At 30.9% G+C, this 17,277-nt stretch overlaps 1 protein-coding gene across 1 annotated transcript in view; it reads left to right on the top strand.

The window, feature by feature from the left end:
- The window catches only part of Tomosyn (syntaxin-binding protein tomosyn), a 769,959-nt gene that overhangs the window by 439,941 nt on the left and 312,741 nt on the right, over window positions 1-17,277 (top strand). Inside the window, exon 4 of the mRNA XM_075372103.1 lies at window positions 8,413-8,547. Within this exon, the coding sequence (XP_075228218.1) occupies window positions 8,413-8,547 (135 nt within the window). The remainder of the gene's footprint in view (window positions 1-8,412; window positions 8,548-17,277) is intronic.

Raw genomic sequence — 17,277 nt, forward strand, 5'->3', positions numbered from 1 at the left:
GGACTAAACAAGTGGTAGTCAGAAGAGGCAAGATCAGGACAATACGGAGGATGAGCCGATACTTCAAAGTTGAGTTTCTGGAGCGTTTCAGCAGTGTGGGCAGCAGAATATGGACGGGCATTGTCGTGCAACAACACAACACCTTTCGACAGCAGTCCTCGGCGTTTGCTTCAAATTGTAAGCTTCAGCTTGGCAGTAAGCGTCTCACTGTAACGCGTACTTTTTATTGTCTTGCCCCTTTCCTCATAATGTTCCAGTACTGGGCCTTGTGAGTCCCAAAAAACCGTAAACATCAGTTTTCCTACGGACAGTTGGGTCTTGAACTTTTTTTTGCAGGGCGAATTTAGATGTTTTCATTCCATACTCTGCCGTTTACTCTCCGGCTCGTAATGATGGATCCATGTTTCGTCACCGGTGATGATTCTGTCTAAGAAGATTTTGTTACCGTTTGTTACCATAGCGATCCAAATGTTTTTGACAGATGTCCAAGCGCGTTTGTTTATGCAACTGTGTGACTTGTTTTGGGACCCATCTTGTACAGACTTTATGAAACCCAAGTATGTTGTGGATGATTCCGTAGGAGTTTCTTTGGTTTACAGATGACACGCGCTTTATAATAAATGTAATTAATTGTAAAAATTTGTAAATATAAAAATTTACCTAGGTTTGCAGAGAAACACTTCAATTTAATTATTTGCGTTTAACCCCAAGAAAGAATAAAAAAATATATAACATATAAAAATACATAACACATTTGATATATATATATATATAAATAAATGATTATTTAAAATCCGTATAAAAATCACTACTTTTATACGGATTTGAATACTAGATTGTAGGTGTTCTTTGGTGGTTGAAAAATTAACCACACATCTCAGGAATGGTCGAACTGAGACTGTACAAGACTACACTTTAATATATATATCATCCTCTGAAGTAATACCTGAACTTTAATTCCCGGAGGCTGAACAGGAAAAGAAAGAAATGTTAACATATTTTGGATATCCTGATTAGTTCTTTCAATTTATAAAATGCTAAAAGTTTTATTAAACTTTTTTATTAATAAAGTGAATTTGATTAATAGCTTTCAGCGTTGGAGAATAACATGTATCATTTGTATATTTAACGGTATACATTAAATATTCAAATTGTATCTGTTATACGGTTTTTTTTTCAACCTCCGGTACAACCGTTAAGTATTGCTTCAGAGGATGAGATGAATGATTTGTACCGTGTGTAAAAATGACATGCCTGTTCGGGATTCGATTCCGGGACCTCTAGATGGAAGGCCGAGACGCTACCACTCGCGCCACGGAGGCCGGCACTGGTACTGTTACAATACATATTTTTTCAAGAGTACCCTAACATAGACAATAGTTTTGCAGAATACCTTTCTAGTCGATATCTTTTTAAACGTGCAGTAGAATTAATTTAAGTACGCCATGGTAAGACCAAGTTGGTCTAGTGGAGAACGCGTCTTCCCAAATCAGGTGATTTGGAAGTCGAGAGTTACAGCGTTCAAGTCCTAGTAAAGCCAGTTATTTTCACACGGATTTGAATACTAGAGCGTGGATACCGGTGTTCTTTGGTGGTTGGGTTTCAATTAACCACACATCTCGGGAATGGTCGAACTGAGAATGTATAAGACTACACTTCATTTACCTCATACATATCATCCTCATTCATCCTCTGAAGAATTATCTAAACGGTAGTTACCGGAGGCTAAACAGTAAAGAAAGAAAGAAGTACGCCATGGTAGGAAAATGGCGAGGTCTAAAGGTACGATAAATTCATTTACATTTTTCGTAAATATTTCCACTTTAAACTATATCTGTCACCAACAACACTCTATTGTCTTTATCTCTCCATATTACATTCCCCTCCCTAATTACGTAACAATTACATTACGTTAACATTGACGAACATTAAGTACATTTTATATGTAAGAAACATGATATAAGAGTAAATTGTTGAATAACAAGTTTCGAAAAGGGTAGGAGAGAAAGAGAGAATGGTAAAGAAGATAGGGAAATGAAAGGATGTGTTATATATCGGTTAAAATAGCAGCAGACTCAGAAGCCTTACTTTTAAATTGAAACTAGATGAAAGCGATATGTAAATAGACACTGTTTAAGTCAATTAAGGTTACCCTACTTAAAATGGGGAGAAAAAGAGACGAAATAAGTAGAAAGACTAATCTTTGTAATTGAGCGGAAGATCTAACAGAAGATGCAACAGGTTCAAGATATTATCTGACCTTAAAAGATGAACTCTGCGTAGAACGGATGGAATTCACCAAGATCCTAATTAGGTATTGTAGAAATTAACGCTTCATAGAAGTTGTTATCTGTCTATTAAACTATTAGATATAGTTAATTAAAAAATGTTTTAAAAATTACTTCTTGTTTCATAAGAAGGAACGACCCGGAATCGGTCATTACTGATATGAATTATTCAATAATGCTCTTTTTTAATTGCTTTATTCTTTTGAATTACTTTTCTTTGTAATCATTTTTAAAAATAATTATCTATTAATTGGAATAATTCAAAATAATGATAATTTTTTTAGAAATAACCGTATGTATATAAATATATTACAAATCGAAATTTCCAAAAACTTATCATCATCTCTTCACAGTGTAGGTAATGAAACGTCCAAGTAAATTCCGTTTAAATGCCTACATTAAATTATTTGGCATCTCTTTCGGGGTTTTACAGTTTTCTTCTTTACGTTCTGTACCACAGTACGTTTTTTCAGGTAGGCATAAATATCTATTCGTATCCTCTTTCTTAATATTATTTATTTTACTTTAGTACTACTACAACCCCAGACATGCTACACACGTATTTTATGTCAAACAGAATAAAATGAATGAGATTATCAGCGAAAGAATGCTACATATATTTCAATAGATATTCATATACTCTTAAGTAGAAAAGAGTGATAAAAACAAACATCTGAATTTTTAACAGCTTCCATATTCGTGGTGTAAAAAAAGACAAATTATATCCTAAATTATTATTTATTTTATTTAAAAACTAGCAGACCCGATAATTCTTCACTATTGCTAGATTTGAATGTATATATATATATATATATATATATATATATTAAATGTGATCACAATTGAAAGTTTGATAAAATATTAACAAATGAACCTTACGGAACTTCACAAAATTTAATCTTTCCCTTTTCCCTTTTCTTTTCCCCATTTTCCCTTTTCCACATTTTCCTTTCATATTTCCCCTTTCCCCTTTTATTTTTTTCTCTTTTTCCCTTTTCATTTCCTTTCCCCGTTTTTCCTTTTCTCCGCTCTCCCCTTTTTTCTTTTTTCCATTTTTCCCTTCTTCCCTTATCCGGTTGATTTTTTTCCTTTTCCGGTTTTTCCCTTTCTCCCTTTTCACCGCGCGTAAATCGGGCCAGTAGTTTTTTAGCCTATAGTGGACACACATATCGGAAACATTGAAATAGAATCGTAAAATATTTAGTATAGCGTGTCCAACAGATAGCGCTGTTTTTCAAAAAAAGGATGTTTTTATATGTCACAGGTGTGACATCTTAGGTATATAAATAGTAGGTACATAAAAACACGCGCGTATTCGAATGCAACGTTGTGTCAAAATTTCAAACGGTGAAGAACTTTCGGAAATTTAAGATTTTGAACAAACGAACATTAACGTTTTTATTTATATAGATTTTTAACATGATTTTTATTTTCTTTTGTTAAGAAATCATTTAACGTAAATGAAACTTTTTATAAAAAATTAAAAATATTAAATAGTTTAACAAATTGGCTGTTAGTAACAGAGTATAGATTATTATTTATTATTTTTCCTCTCTTCACTGTTTTACGGAGTTATCTCAATTTATTAAATCTAAAATATAAATTTTGATTAAATATATACGAACAAATTCAAATTCAAAACAGATATATATTTACAATCATATTCATTTAATAAAAAAAATATACTTTTAATTACAGAGAAGGATTTCATGAACTAAATAAGAGTGAATTTAAATTAACAAATTTTTTTGTTTAGAATAAACAAATTTTTTTGTGGTTTTTAATGAATAATTAAAAAAATTTAAATTAATATTTTATAGTTTTTTTTTTGTTTGTTTTATCAGTATATTAACTTTTTTTCAGTAATTATTCAGTGCATTATTTCAATAAAGGCGATATTCCGTAATGTAATAATATTTAAATTCACAGATAGTAAAACATACCATTTCAATTGCGTATTCGTAGTGACGGTATTTTTATTTATTTTTAATATACATACGTACATTCCATTTTACATAGTGATTTTATCTAAATAAAAAGAACAATTGCTTAAATAAAGGAGTTATGTTTTCTTTCTTTTATAATATTGGTAATTTTTAATCCTATTAATTAAACTAAACATCTAATCTATTAATTGACAACAAAGGTTAATTATACGCCAATACATTTAAGAAATTTGTTTATTATCTTTTTAATAAACCTTTTTATTCTTATACCCAAATTAACTAATCAAAAAATATTTAAAAATATATCTCCTTGAGACAATTTTAAAAAAATATATAACTGAAATACGGTTTAACAACCGTAGTTGATACGATAGCGTTTTTAAAAACTTTTCGAAGAACCCACCGGGTTGGTCTGGTGGTGAACGCGTCTTCCCAAATTAGCTGATTTGGAAGTCGAGAGCTCCAGCGTTCAGTTCCTAGTAAAAGCATTACTTTTATACGGATCTGAATACTAAATCGTGGACACCGGTGGTCTTTAGTGGTTGGGTTTCATTTAGCCACACATCTCAGGTATGGTCGAACTGAGACTGTAAAAGACTACACTTCATTTACACTCATATATATCATCCTCTGAAGTAATACCTGAACGGTAATTCTCGGAGACTAACCAGGCAAAAAAAAGATGGAAAAACTTTTCGAAGAAAGTACGTTATTACTTTCGGTCGCACGGTGGGTTTGCGGGGTGGAAATAGAATTTTCTTTACGTTTTGAGGTTTGAGGAGTATGAAAATACCATTCTTTTAAAGCTTAGTTTATTTTTACATATATATATAAAAGCGTATGAATGAAATTTGTTGCACACAAATCTCAACTGTTGTATCAATTTCATTGAAATTTAGATGTGCCGTATTAGGGTTTATCTGAAGTTGTCCACGTAAAAATTTGATGAAGATTGGTTGGGTCGTTCTTCAGTTACGCTCAGTTTGAGATTGACAACAGACAGCGTAATCTCAATTAGAGATTATTTAACTGTGTCAAATACGCGGTGACTCATAGTGGTAAGCGAGTTTAAACTTGATGCTTGTATGTAAGGTCTACTCTTTAATCACGTACGTAGCGCGTTTTACTCTGAAAATCAGTCCGTTTCTGATTGCGAAATAGTAAGGGTGTCAGAAACAAAACGTCGGTCTTCTTCCGTAGAACTGCGCTAGAGTTTTTAAATTTGTAATAGATCGCACTGTAATTTGTTTTATATTAAATAATTTTAATCCACGATTGGAAATATTTTTGAATTAAATTATCTGCTACTTGAATGTTTTATTTAGTTTTATTATTTTTATTTTTCTTATGACATCTCTAAGAAATAAGACGCTTATTAGGTTTTGAAAAATAAACAATTTTAATACTAAAACCGAAATATAATTTATTTTTTTCTTTGTTTATTTTTTATTTAAATAGAAACAGTGCTTTTCATAACACATAAAGGTAGGGAAAAATTTACACTTTTTTATTAAAAATTTTATGTGTACGAAAATAGTTGAAATTTAGGTTCCATATATGTGCTTTAGCTCATATGTTGAAAATAATTATACTTTACGCTTCAGTATATCCATGGTAGTAAATGAATTAAAAAATTGCCACAACTATAATATTACTTATGATCTCTTAAAAAAAAAGTGTGGGTGCTGGAGTAGCCCTTACTTTATTATTTAGAGGTTTGACAGTTCGAAGCTTGACTGGACCGGTTAAAGTTTAACGCTTTTTAAACATTTTCCACCGCGAATATTCAGTTTTTATTCTAATTAATAAAAATACATCTTGACTTGGTGATCTGTAGATGAAACTATTTACAAGTACACCCGCTAAATGAACAACGGAAGCAGCCTCCTACAGGTTTTTAATCAAAAAAGCTATACTAGATATCTGTAGATATCTGCACTCCTCCAGATATCACTCGAATATCAGTAAGTCTTTATTAAACAGTTGTTAGTATTCCGTGCCTACTCAAAATTTTGTTTATCTTGACCCCTAATAGGGAAAGACATCCTCCTTTTGACTATCCCGCTCGCCATCCACCCCCTACGTTCCTAGCTTTGATGGGCTTTACTTGAAATCGTCTTTTAGACCCTCTAAACTTGATAACATAACACTATCATCAGTTTTGTCTCTGTCAGGATGCTACCGATGCAAACGCCTTGGCAGACATGTCCATCAGTGTATTTACACAAAACTTTGTATGCCTGCTTCCAACCACGACCACCAACCATAACTTATACGTTCCTCAACTATCAAAATAACCGATTCGCGGAAGCGCGATCCTGCACCTTCCTCTAACACCGAAGGTTTCACAAAAAACCCTAACGTCAGTTAGACTATGCATTCAGATCATTACCTGATTGATTCTTTAAATACCAAAATACCATCTTCATATTAACAAGCATTGATTTCAACAATGATAATTTTGTTGTACAATTCATTTACTGAAAGTCCTCGATTTACTTAAAAATCAAGGAGCTGATTTACAAATTTAATAAGCATCTAATAAAAACATACCCTCTTTCTGCTCTGGTCCGCTTTCGGGGGCGAAATCAGTGTTAATGTAAAGATAATTAGTGACTTAATTCTATTTTTACCGATTTTCATTACAATCTACAAAAAAAATTATTGTTGATAATATTCTGTCAAGTATTAATTAAATTCAAAATCTGAAAAAAGTTGTAAGTTTAGTACAAAGTATTGTGAACAATACTAATCGTGTTCACAGCGGGTCAAAAATACAAGTATCAACTACGTTTGATCTATCTCAAATAAAAATTAAGTACTATTTTCTGACCTTGATCAAGATTATTTTTCGTTCAGTTGTATTATAAACTGAAAAAAATATTTGATCATAAAGAGATTTAATTTTTATCTAAAAATTAATTTTTTAAATTTTCCGGATCTCAGGGATTTTTAAAACTTTCTGAAAACTGTTCCTGTATTTTTTTTAACCGGATCAAAAAAAAGTTATTTATTATTAACACCGGAGGATACAAGCTCAAAGCATTGGATGAATCATATTAATATTTATTAAAACATTGTTTTTTCTTATCCTCTGCCTTAATTTTTTTTGTAAAATAAATTATCGTATTTAACAAATCTGTATTTTCACTTTCTTTTATTTTAATTCTTGGTACTATTTCAATATTTCCTCCCAAAACATTTTAGTACCTATGATTTATAATAAATGTTATATTTTACTTAATTTGTATATTTAACCTTAGACGAGATTAACGAGCGAAGCGAGCGTAGGTTACGTTTGGTTAGATTATACTGACGAATCGTATGTATATCAATATAATCTATTTTTCTTTTTACCTCCGGGACCACCGTTAGGTATTGCTTCAGAGGATGAGATGGATGATTTGTAGCGTGTGTAAAAATGCCATGCCCGACCGGGATTTGAACCCGGGATCTCCGAATGAAAGGCCGAGACATTACCACTCGTGCCACGGAGTCCGGCATATCAACATAATCTAATTAAATATAACTAACTCTTGCTTCGCTCGCTAGCCTCTTCTAATTAACATTAAATTTAATTCATAATTATTCAAATAGATGTTATTTTACATTGATTAAAACTAATTATGATACTGCACAATATTACAGGTATATATCGTTAAAAAAAATAGAAAAACTTTTCAGGGGAAATTACGAAATAATACCAGATTCTTTTTTTAACTGCAACTCTATTCTCTCTTAGAGCACAACAATACAACGTGTTTGGGAGATCAGTTTCTCTCTAGAGAAACTACCGCTTCTCCATAAACACTTTCAAGATCACGTCTTCCGTCCACTTTTACTTGACTCAATTCATCCACCATTTTCCTCTTTTTTATGTCTAGTTTCCTTCTGTTCGTTTACTTTTCGTGGTATTTGTCCACCGTCTAATCAACCATCTTAATTTAGATTTTTTTTATTCTTTTCAGCAAACTACATCTCCCCTACTTCTTTATGTCCTCTTGGTTTTTCATTCTATTTTTTACTTAAATTTATATAATTTTCATTTAAAATTACTAAAAAAAGTATTTTTTATCGTAAAATATTCTATGTACTGTTTACATATAGGTTTTTGTTATATTGCAATTATTTAAATATATATTTACACATTATAATTTGTATTTTTCTTCTGTTTACAGAATCACGTTTATTCATTTGCCGCTACAAAGTAAATGGTTATATGTTGGTTCTGAACGAGGTAACATCCATGTCGTTAACATTGAATCCTTTGTCGTTTCTGGTTACGTTATCAACTGGAATAAGGCTATTGAAGTGTAAGTACTACTAATATTTAATATAAAAATTTATCTCATCTATTTTGTTAACGCTCGTAAAAAGAGTGTTTATTTGTTTTATTTATCTCATCGTATAAAATTATTAATTCTACAACGTGATTTTATATACTTTTAAATAAGTTATTTCTATTTTGGTTTTAATAAAAATGTTTAGTTTTTGTGTTGAAATACGTTATAAAATAATTATTTTTCTCAGACAGGTTTATAAGTTACAAGCATCTTTTTGCTATTAGAATATCGTCTTTATATGTTTAATATAAGATTAGTTATTTATCTATATAAAGTAGAAAAATATAAAAACTTGCAGATTAATTAAAGATATTTATTTTATTAAATATCCGTTAAAACTGTAAATAAAAGATAATAATAACGAAAACAATCATACAGATTTTTATACTTCTACAATTGCTATAAAAACTTACTAATTGTATGGAAGATAGTATGAAGTGTTATTTAAACGGGAGATCAATGGAGGGAGGGATTTTTTTTATTTTCTCAACAAGCAACACTACCGCTTAAGGAAAACTTGTTTATTTTTATGATCCTAAAAATTCCCTTGGTGTTGTTATAATTTTTAAGCAGTGTACAGTTAAAAATAATACATCATGTAATAATAATGTATAATAGCAATATATGTACGTGTATGTATATATATATTTTTGTCTTCAATCATTTGACTGGTTTGATGCAGCTCTCCAAGATTTCCTATCTAGTGCTAGTCGTTTCATTTCGGTATACTCCCTACATCCTACATCCCTAAAAATTTGTTTTACATACTCCAAACGTTGCTTGCCTACACAATTTTTTCCTTCTACCTGTCCCTCCAGTATTAAAGTGACTATTCCAGGATGCCTTAATATGTGGCCTATAAGTCTGTCTCTTCTTTTAGCTATATTTTTCCAAATGCTTCTTTCTTCATATATTTGCCGCAACACCTCTTCATTTATCACTTTATCCACCCATCTGATTTTTAACATTCTCCTATAGCACCACATTTTAAAAGCTTCTTTTCTTCTTTTCTTTTCTTCTTTTCTTCTCAAAAAAAAATCTTTTCTTCTCAGATACTCCGATCGTACAAGTTTCACTTCCATATAAAACGACATTCCAACATATACTTTTAAAAATCATTTCCTGACATTTAAAATAATTTTTGATGTAAACAAATTATATTTCTGACTGAAGACTCGTTTCGCCTGTGCTATTCGGCATTTTATATCGCTCCTGCTTCCTCCATCTTTAGTAATTCTACTTCCCAAATAACAAAATTCTTCTACCTCCATAATCTTTTCTCGTCCTGTTTTCACATTCAGTTAATCTTCCTTCTACGTTTAATCTGAGGCATAAAATTGCTTCCCTTATATATATATATGTTTAAATAAATTTTAAAATTTGAAGAAATGAAATTATGCTACATACAAAATTGTCACTCGCTCGCTCTTTAATTATCCTATAATAGTAATTAACGTATATTAAAGATCATGTTTGAAACGCTAGCACAGCTTGTTGCAAATAATGAGGATTATTAGTCTAAATGTGGCGATTTACTTGATAATAATATGTACGACGGTAAAATCATTACTACTAGTATAACGCCAATTAACACCGATATACCAAATATGAACTCTGTTTTATTGGATGTTACCGACGACCATCCGATACCTCTTTATCAGTTGAAGCGTAAAACAGCTCCTTCCATCAGCGTTACGAGAGAACAAAGGATTGAGTAATTGGCATGAATCAAACTGTTTCTAGACGGTAGGAATGTGTACAGAGAATACCGGTCAGTGCCCATAACTCTACTTGACTACTTCCAATCAAGGGTAATGAGTAACGAAAGGAGATTACAAACCGATGAGTATCTGTTTTACGCCCTCTCAACTATAGAGTTATATAAAGCTCAGCAAAATGTGTCTGTTTGTAGTCGCTTACGTCAAAATGGAGTTGACGCTAATAATTTTGTTTAAAACTTTCACCTTCTCGCGCATAATATTTGAGGGACTCAATCATATTGGCATAAAGCTTTCACAGATCTAATGACAATGGTCCGAAATTTAGGGGCTCCGCACTTCTAAATTACACTGTCATGTAATGATCTGCAGTGGCCGGACATCCTATTTTATTTTTTTTTAGTTTTTGTGCAATCGTGTTTTTTTGATTTCTAACAGATTTAAAACTTGTAACAATTATAAATATTGTAAATATTTAAAGATAAAAAAACACAATCGTTTTTTTTTTTAATTCTTTTCTATATTTCGATATTTTTTTTAAATAACAGCTGTTTAAAACTTAAATAAACAATGAAGAAGTTTTCAAATTATTTTTTTAATAATTAAATTAATTTACAAACAAAACAAATAAGATCAAATTAACAGTACAGTTTTAACCACTTTAAACATAAATTAAATTAAATTTTGTATTGCAATCTCTTCAAATTGAATAAATATGTTTTACTGACAAAACTAAAACAGAATTAATTTTTATCTTTTTGTAATAGGAAAGTGAATTGGTCTCACTACATAAAAAATGTAACAACTAAATCCTCTAATTTAATAATATTACTTTACCGTATTAATAAACATTCATTTTCAAATATACCGTTTTCAATGTTTTTAAAAAGGCAACAGTATCATTCCCATTTAAAAGCGTCCATGGTTGTAAATTTATCTTGACATTTCTAGATTGATTTCAACGTATTATCAGCATTATGATAGTCAGCATGCAGTCTAATTTCCGACAATATTTCTTCAGTCGGGTTTAATTCCTGATTATATGGAGCAGTGGCGGCTCGTAGCTAAAATTAGTGGGGGTGCTGGTCCAGAAAATTTTTTTCTGAGTCTTTTTAAGGCTATGTTTAAAATTTTCTATAAAAGAAAAGAACCGACAAAAATGAATCAAATAGAATAGCTGAAAGCAGGATTAATAATTTATTTCTACATATTTCTACACATTCAAGAATATGGTACATGTTCTTAAAACCCGTATTCGGTTTAATCGAATAAATAATAAATTGTTGATACGCATAACATTTTTTAGTATTTTTAGATAGTAACTTAATAAAATGTCCGCTTAAAAACACTATACTGTAACGGTACATAATATAAATTCCTATGTACACAAAAGCAAATACAAATTAATTTTTACTAATTTCCTTCTCTATCGCCCTTCCAGCGTGTTTTTGGACAGATTTTGCAATCAAAGAGCCCTTGCTTTCCGACATCTTCTGATCACTACTAAAAAAACAACTAAACCGTTCCATACAACGTTCCATACACGCGGAGTAAAAAACTACCCTCCATCAGCACGCCAGGATCGGCACTGCGGAGGCGACAGTTCTCTATCTCCCTCGCAGCCTCGCGTGCAGCTTGCTATGTGCGCATGCGCACACCAGTCAAACACCACGCCGCTGGAACTGTGAAGCGCACAGTCTTTGTATATTTTTCATAAATTGGGGGATGGTAACTGACATTAAGCTTAAGGATTATATATTGTACAAGTATAAAGAAAAAATTAAAGAAAAAAGGACTCATATTAATTGTTATCGATAATATCATGTGGAAATAGGGGGTGCTGATTTTACTATTTATTTAAGGACGTAAAATAAACAAACCTTGATAATTAAATGTACAAAAAATAATGACTGTTAAATATAGAGTTAATAGATAGACTACTAAAATGAATTTTAAATTAAATCATATATATATATATATATATATATATTTTATACATAGGATTCCTTCTAGAAAATGTAGCGTTCAGCTTTAAAAAATACAAGAGTGAAACATATGTAAAGGTAGATGGTTGTTCTATGTGAAGTGGTCTTGCATATTTTACACCATCTAATATGTACACCTTTGTCAGATGATTACTTTATGTAACTCAGTACAGTAAAAAACTTGGCATGGGTTAATGGGCTATCCATCAACGCTTATAGACAATCTGCAATATAAACTACGGAAAATATTTTATTTTTTTTTCTTTAAATACTCCAAGCGTTAAAAATTACACAACACTAAAACATATAAATCAATAGTCAGAAAATTCCTTACATTTTCAGATAAAAATGTTACGGTGTCACTTTCAAAACCATATAACAAATATTACAATAAATTACAAAAATAAACTTATATATCAAAGAGTATATAAATTAGATTGCTCATGTTACAATAAATATTGTGTAACATAAAACAGGCGTATATTTCATTCACAGATAAACGGGTAGAGATTACAAGGCATTATGCACAAACGAATCAAATTTTGCAAGTTACTTCACTGTAATAGGACACTAGCTGATAAAATCTAAGATCTCAATTCACTTGAATATTATGAAATTTGCAAATAATTACATTTGACGAGAACATATTTAATGGAAAAATATTTACTGATAGTACACTCTTATATTCGGATACTCCAATAAAAATGTTGACAGTCGTTAACTCCAAACGGTGTTTGAAAGACAAATTTTTCATTTATTTGCTAGTGAATTGTTTAATATATATATTTTTTTAATTGGGCCCAGATTTCGTCATTCGATTCAATTCAAAAGATTTTTTATTCATTTAGCTTTTCAATAAAAATGGTACTGTTGCTAACATTGAGTTTCGTTTATGCGTTAATTGGAGATAAATAATATTTGGTAATGATTTCAAATGTGTTTAGAGATTAGAGTAGTCCACTTACAGAACAAACCAAGATTCCAAACAGGTCAGAAAAGATTCGTAAAAAAAGACTACTTAAATTTTTTACAGTTTTACATTATATTCTTCATTGTTTGTTAACGCTGAAATATTTCAGTAATTGTTTTCCTTTTCTATAATAATTCTATTCAAGCTCTGTTTTTTAATCGTTAAACACAAATACCAGTAACTTCCATTTAATTAGCCTATGAGTCTTTATTTGTAAATTTCCCTGCCCTATATATTCTGGTTGATCTTAATTTTGGATTTTATATATATATACTGTGTTTTTATGTATTGATTTAATCTACTACGCTTTTTAGTAGTTTATTTTTTAACTCTATATTTAACATTCATTTTCTTGCGCACATTTAATTTGCAGGTTTGTTTAATTATATTACGTCCTTAATTACATCTTAAAATCCCCCATTAAACTTGAACTATTTAAAATTTATAAATAATTCTGTGACGTTTTTATATCATTTGTAAATAAAAAGTTTCGTTCGTTTTTTTAGAAAATGTTTATAAATTTTCATATTTTATTTTTGAATTTCAGTATTAACATTTGGTATTTTTTTTTTAGAATGAAAAGTCTAAAAACTGAATATTATGTTTATTTCATTTATTAAAGAAATTATAGTTACCCAAAAAAAGATATTATTCTTATTTTTTAATATTTTTATAAAGCCAAGTTAAAAACGTAATCGAGTAAATCGTCGGTCAGTGAATTTTATATTATTCAACAGGATTGATTAGATCTGCAAATGATTTATTTCATTGAATTTTTCAATTTTTTTAATAAATTCAAGGAAAACAATTGTTTAACAGTTAATATATATATATATATATATATAATTATATACTGGGTTATTCAAAAAGGACTTCACAACTTTAAATGCCTGTAGAAATTTATTTAGGTAACTTACAGATTGTTGAAGTCCCATTTCATAGCAAAATACATCAAATTTTGGCTCTCGTAATTCATTAGTACCGAGCGCTGCAGGAACTGCAGTTCAACGTAATTTACGTAGAGAGTACGGTAGGAAGCCTCTTAGTAAGTATACAATTTACTCTTGGCACCAAACCTTCGTTGAGACAGATTGTCCTTCTTCCAGACAGAACGGACTATTTTTCTTCCAGGAGACAACCGTAAATGCTTTATCTGACATGCTTCAAAATTTTCTAATTCCTCAATTTGACGATGATGACAAAGATGGACACTATTACTATCAGCATATTAGTTTTCTTGGCGTTTCTCCCGCCACCACCCCATTCGGTCGCCCTAAGGCATACGACCAAATGTCTACTGAGCAAACGGCTACTGAGTCTCGAAACAGTTTAGCGACAGTATCCTAAATAGCTCCTAGAACTTACCTAACAGCGTGAGCGGACTAAACGCGGTTCCATACACCACCGGCTTACGTGTCCCAACCGCTCACTTGTCATATATTTGCTAAAATGGGTAGGGCACCCCGTCAACTACTGAAAATATATATGATATCCATAAATTAAAATTCATATCGTCTGGACAGCAATTTGCTGTTACGCTTAGGTCGCCGAATGCCAGAAAGTACCTGTCTACCATATTAATACTCTTGGAGCATTAATTAGCTGATGGTCAGCCATATATATCTTTAGGTTAGCTTCGCACAGCAGTGCGGTAGGACTCTTTTCCCTTTAGGTAAACTACTGATGTCGGTTGAACAAAGCAACCGCATCAAGGAACTCCCACACGGTTCGACAATGCGGCTCTCGCCACATTGACTCGCCGCTTGTGAGTGGCCAATTTTCCCATTGACCTCTAAGTTCCAGGGTGGCCCAGTCTCTGCCCTCCCCCTCCCCAAGAACAGGGCAGTCAAACATCAGATATTCATGACTGGACCGACCTACAGACGGACAGCTCATTCGATGGATGCCAGGCGGAACCGAAACATGGTTGTTTAAACTAACATGGTTGGTGAGAAACTGGGCACCCGTTGCCCTTAAAAACGAGCTGGAGGCATACCATCCCCACAGCTGCTGTATAAATGTATACAAGGATCTTCCCTCGAAAGTAAAAGAAAAAAATCGTACCGGTATTATACCTTAATGTAACCTCAAAAGTGAAATAAATGAGATAAGGACAATTTGTGGGCTCAAAATTCAATAAAAATGACAAAAAATCAGTAATGTTAATTTACTATAAAGTGACAAGTTATTTATTTATTTATTTTTTATAAAACATTAATATACAGTTTTATTAATGGTTTAAATGAATTATATCAAATTATCAACATCATACCAAATACCACACTTATGATATTTTTAAAAAAATAAAAACTGATTAATTTTGAATCTAAAATTTAAAATAGGATACCTTGAATAATTTGTTTTGAATTAGTTTCGCTTCAAGATCAATATTTATAATATTATGAATATATAAAAATATAAATATATTTAAAAATTTTTATATATTTACATATATAACAATTTATTAAATATACCGGTCATTTTACATATTCTCCGGATTAAACATATATAAAAATTGCTATATAATTTTTTTCCAAATATAAGCAGTAATTAATGTTGTTATTTAGATAATCAAAACATTAGTCGAGATTAGCGAGCGAAGCTAGCTTAGGTTATTTGATTAGATTGTATTGATTCCGTGTATCGACGAATTGTACGTATATCAGCCTAAGCTTCGCTTAGCTCGCCAACCTCGTCTAATTATCGTTAATTATACATAGAAATTATATATATTAATCAAATTAACCGGTAATTTTGAATCACTGGATTAATCAATTTTATCGTAACGTAATGTACCAAATGTTATCAATCAACTTATTTTTATGCTTCTTAAAACTAATGTTAAAAAAGAAAATAAAAAGTTATTTTGTTAGGAATAAAATTCGTATCATTTTGCCTATAATAATCTGATACTAAATTTGAAAATGAAACTCGAATAAAAAATAACCTTTATGTAGCATAATGAACAGTTTTATTCTTCGTTTTAAATATCATTCACTTTTGTTAGCTTCAAAAACTTATCTTGGAACCGTCAGCTAAACTCACTCTAAAAAATTATATAAAATTCATCGATATTATACCGTTAATTGAAGAATAATCTAGTTATAATAGAAATATATGTTCGAATTAAGTATTTCTTCCTTTTTTTAAGTGGATTGGAGATGAAAACGAATTTAAATCTATTATAATATGTATATAATATAATCTAACGATTGTATGTTTCTGTTACAGTTTTTCATTATTTTTTATTTTTAATATAATTCTATTAAAAAATGTAATGTTATATTACATATACACCTGTTATATAACAGCGGGTAGGGGATTTTGTTAAAGTTCAAATTTTGCGCAAGGCCAACATATAACCGGTTAATTGTTTGCCTGGAGTGATATTTCCGCAAGTGTAATGGGTCGGTTAGCCGGTAGCTAGAGCTCTGTAATAGGGTAGAGTGAAAACGAGTTAGGATATGTAAGGGCTTGCGGGTTGAAGGGAGAGGTTAGGAAATAAGTCAAAGTGTTGTTGGAGTGGGGATTAAATGTTATAGTAGAAAGGGATAAATAGAGTGGGGAGGTTGTTGTGTCAAATTGAGGTACCGTACAAATGCCATTAACCGTTTCAGGTTTACCTCATGAAAATTACACCTGTTTGGTTACATCCGTTACTTGATCTTTTCTCTCGTTCTTTCTATATCTCTCTCTCTCTTTTTCTTTTTCTCATTGCTGCACCTACATCTTTCTTTCTCGACGTCCTTCTTCCTCCATCTATTTCTTCTCTTTTCTTCGTCCCTTCTTCTACCCCTTTCTATGTACGCATGTATCCCAAACTCACGATGTGAACTGTATGTAGTAGTTTCACATCTATTTCTCTCTTTTCGTTTTTTTTTCAATTTTCTCTTAAACCTCTCTATTTTGTGATGTAAGTAACGTAAAGTGTTGCAACCGACCATGTAAGTTTTCCTACTACAACCTTTTTATCGCCTCTTTTGTAAAACTTTTGTAAAATTGAGTTACATTCATGTACACTTCTTCC

Source organism: Lycorma delicatula, chromosome 7, assembly GCF_047948215.1.
Source record: "Lycorma delicatula isolate Av1 chromosome 7, ASM4794821v1, whole genome shotgun sequence".
Taxonomy (NCBI): Eukaryota; Metazoa; Arthropoda; class Insecta; order Hemiptera; family Fulgoridae; genus Lycorma; species Lycorma delicatula.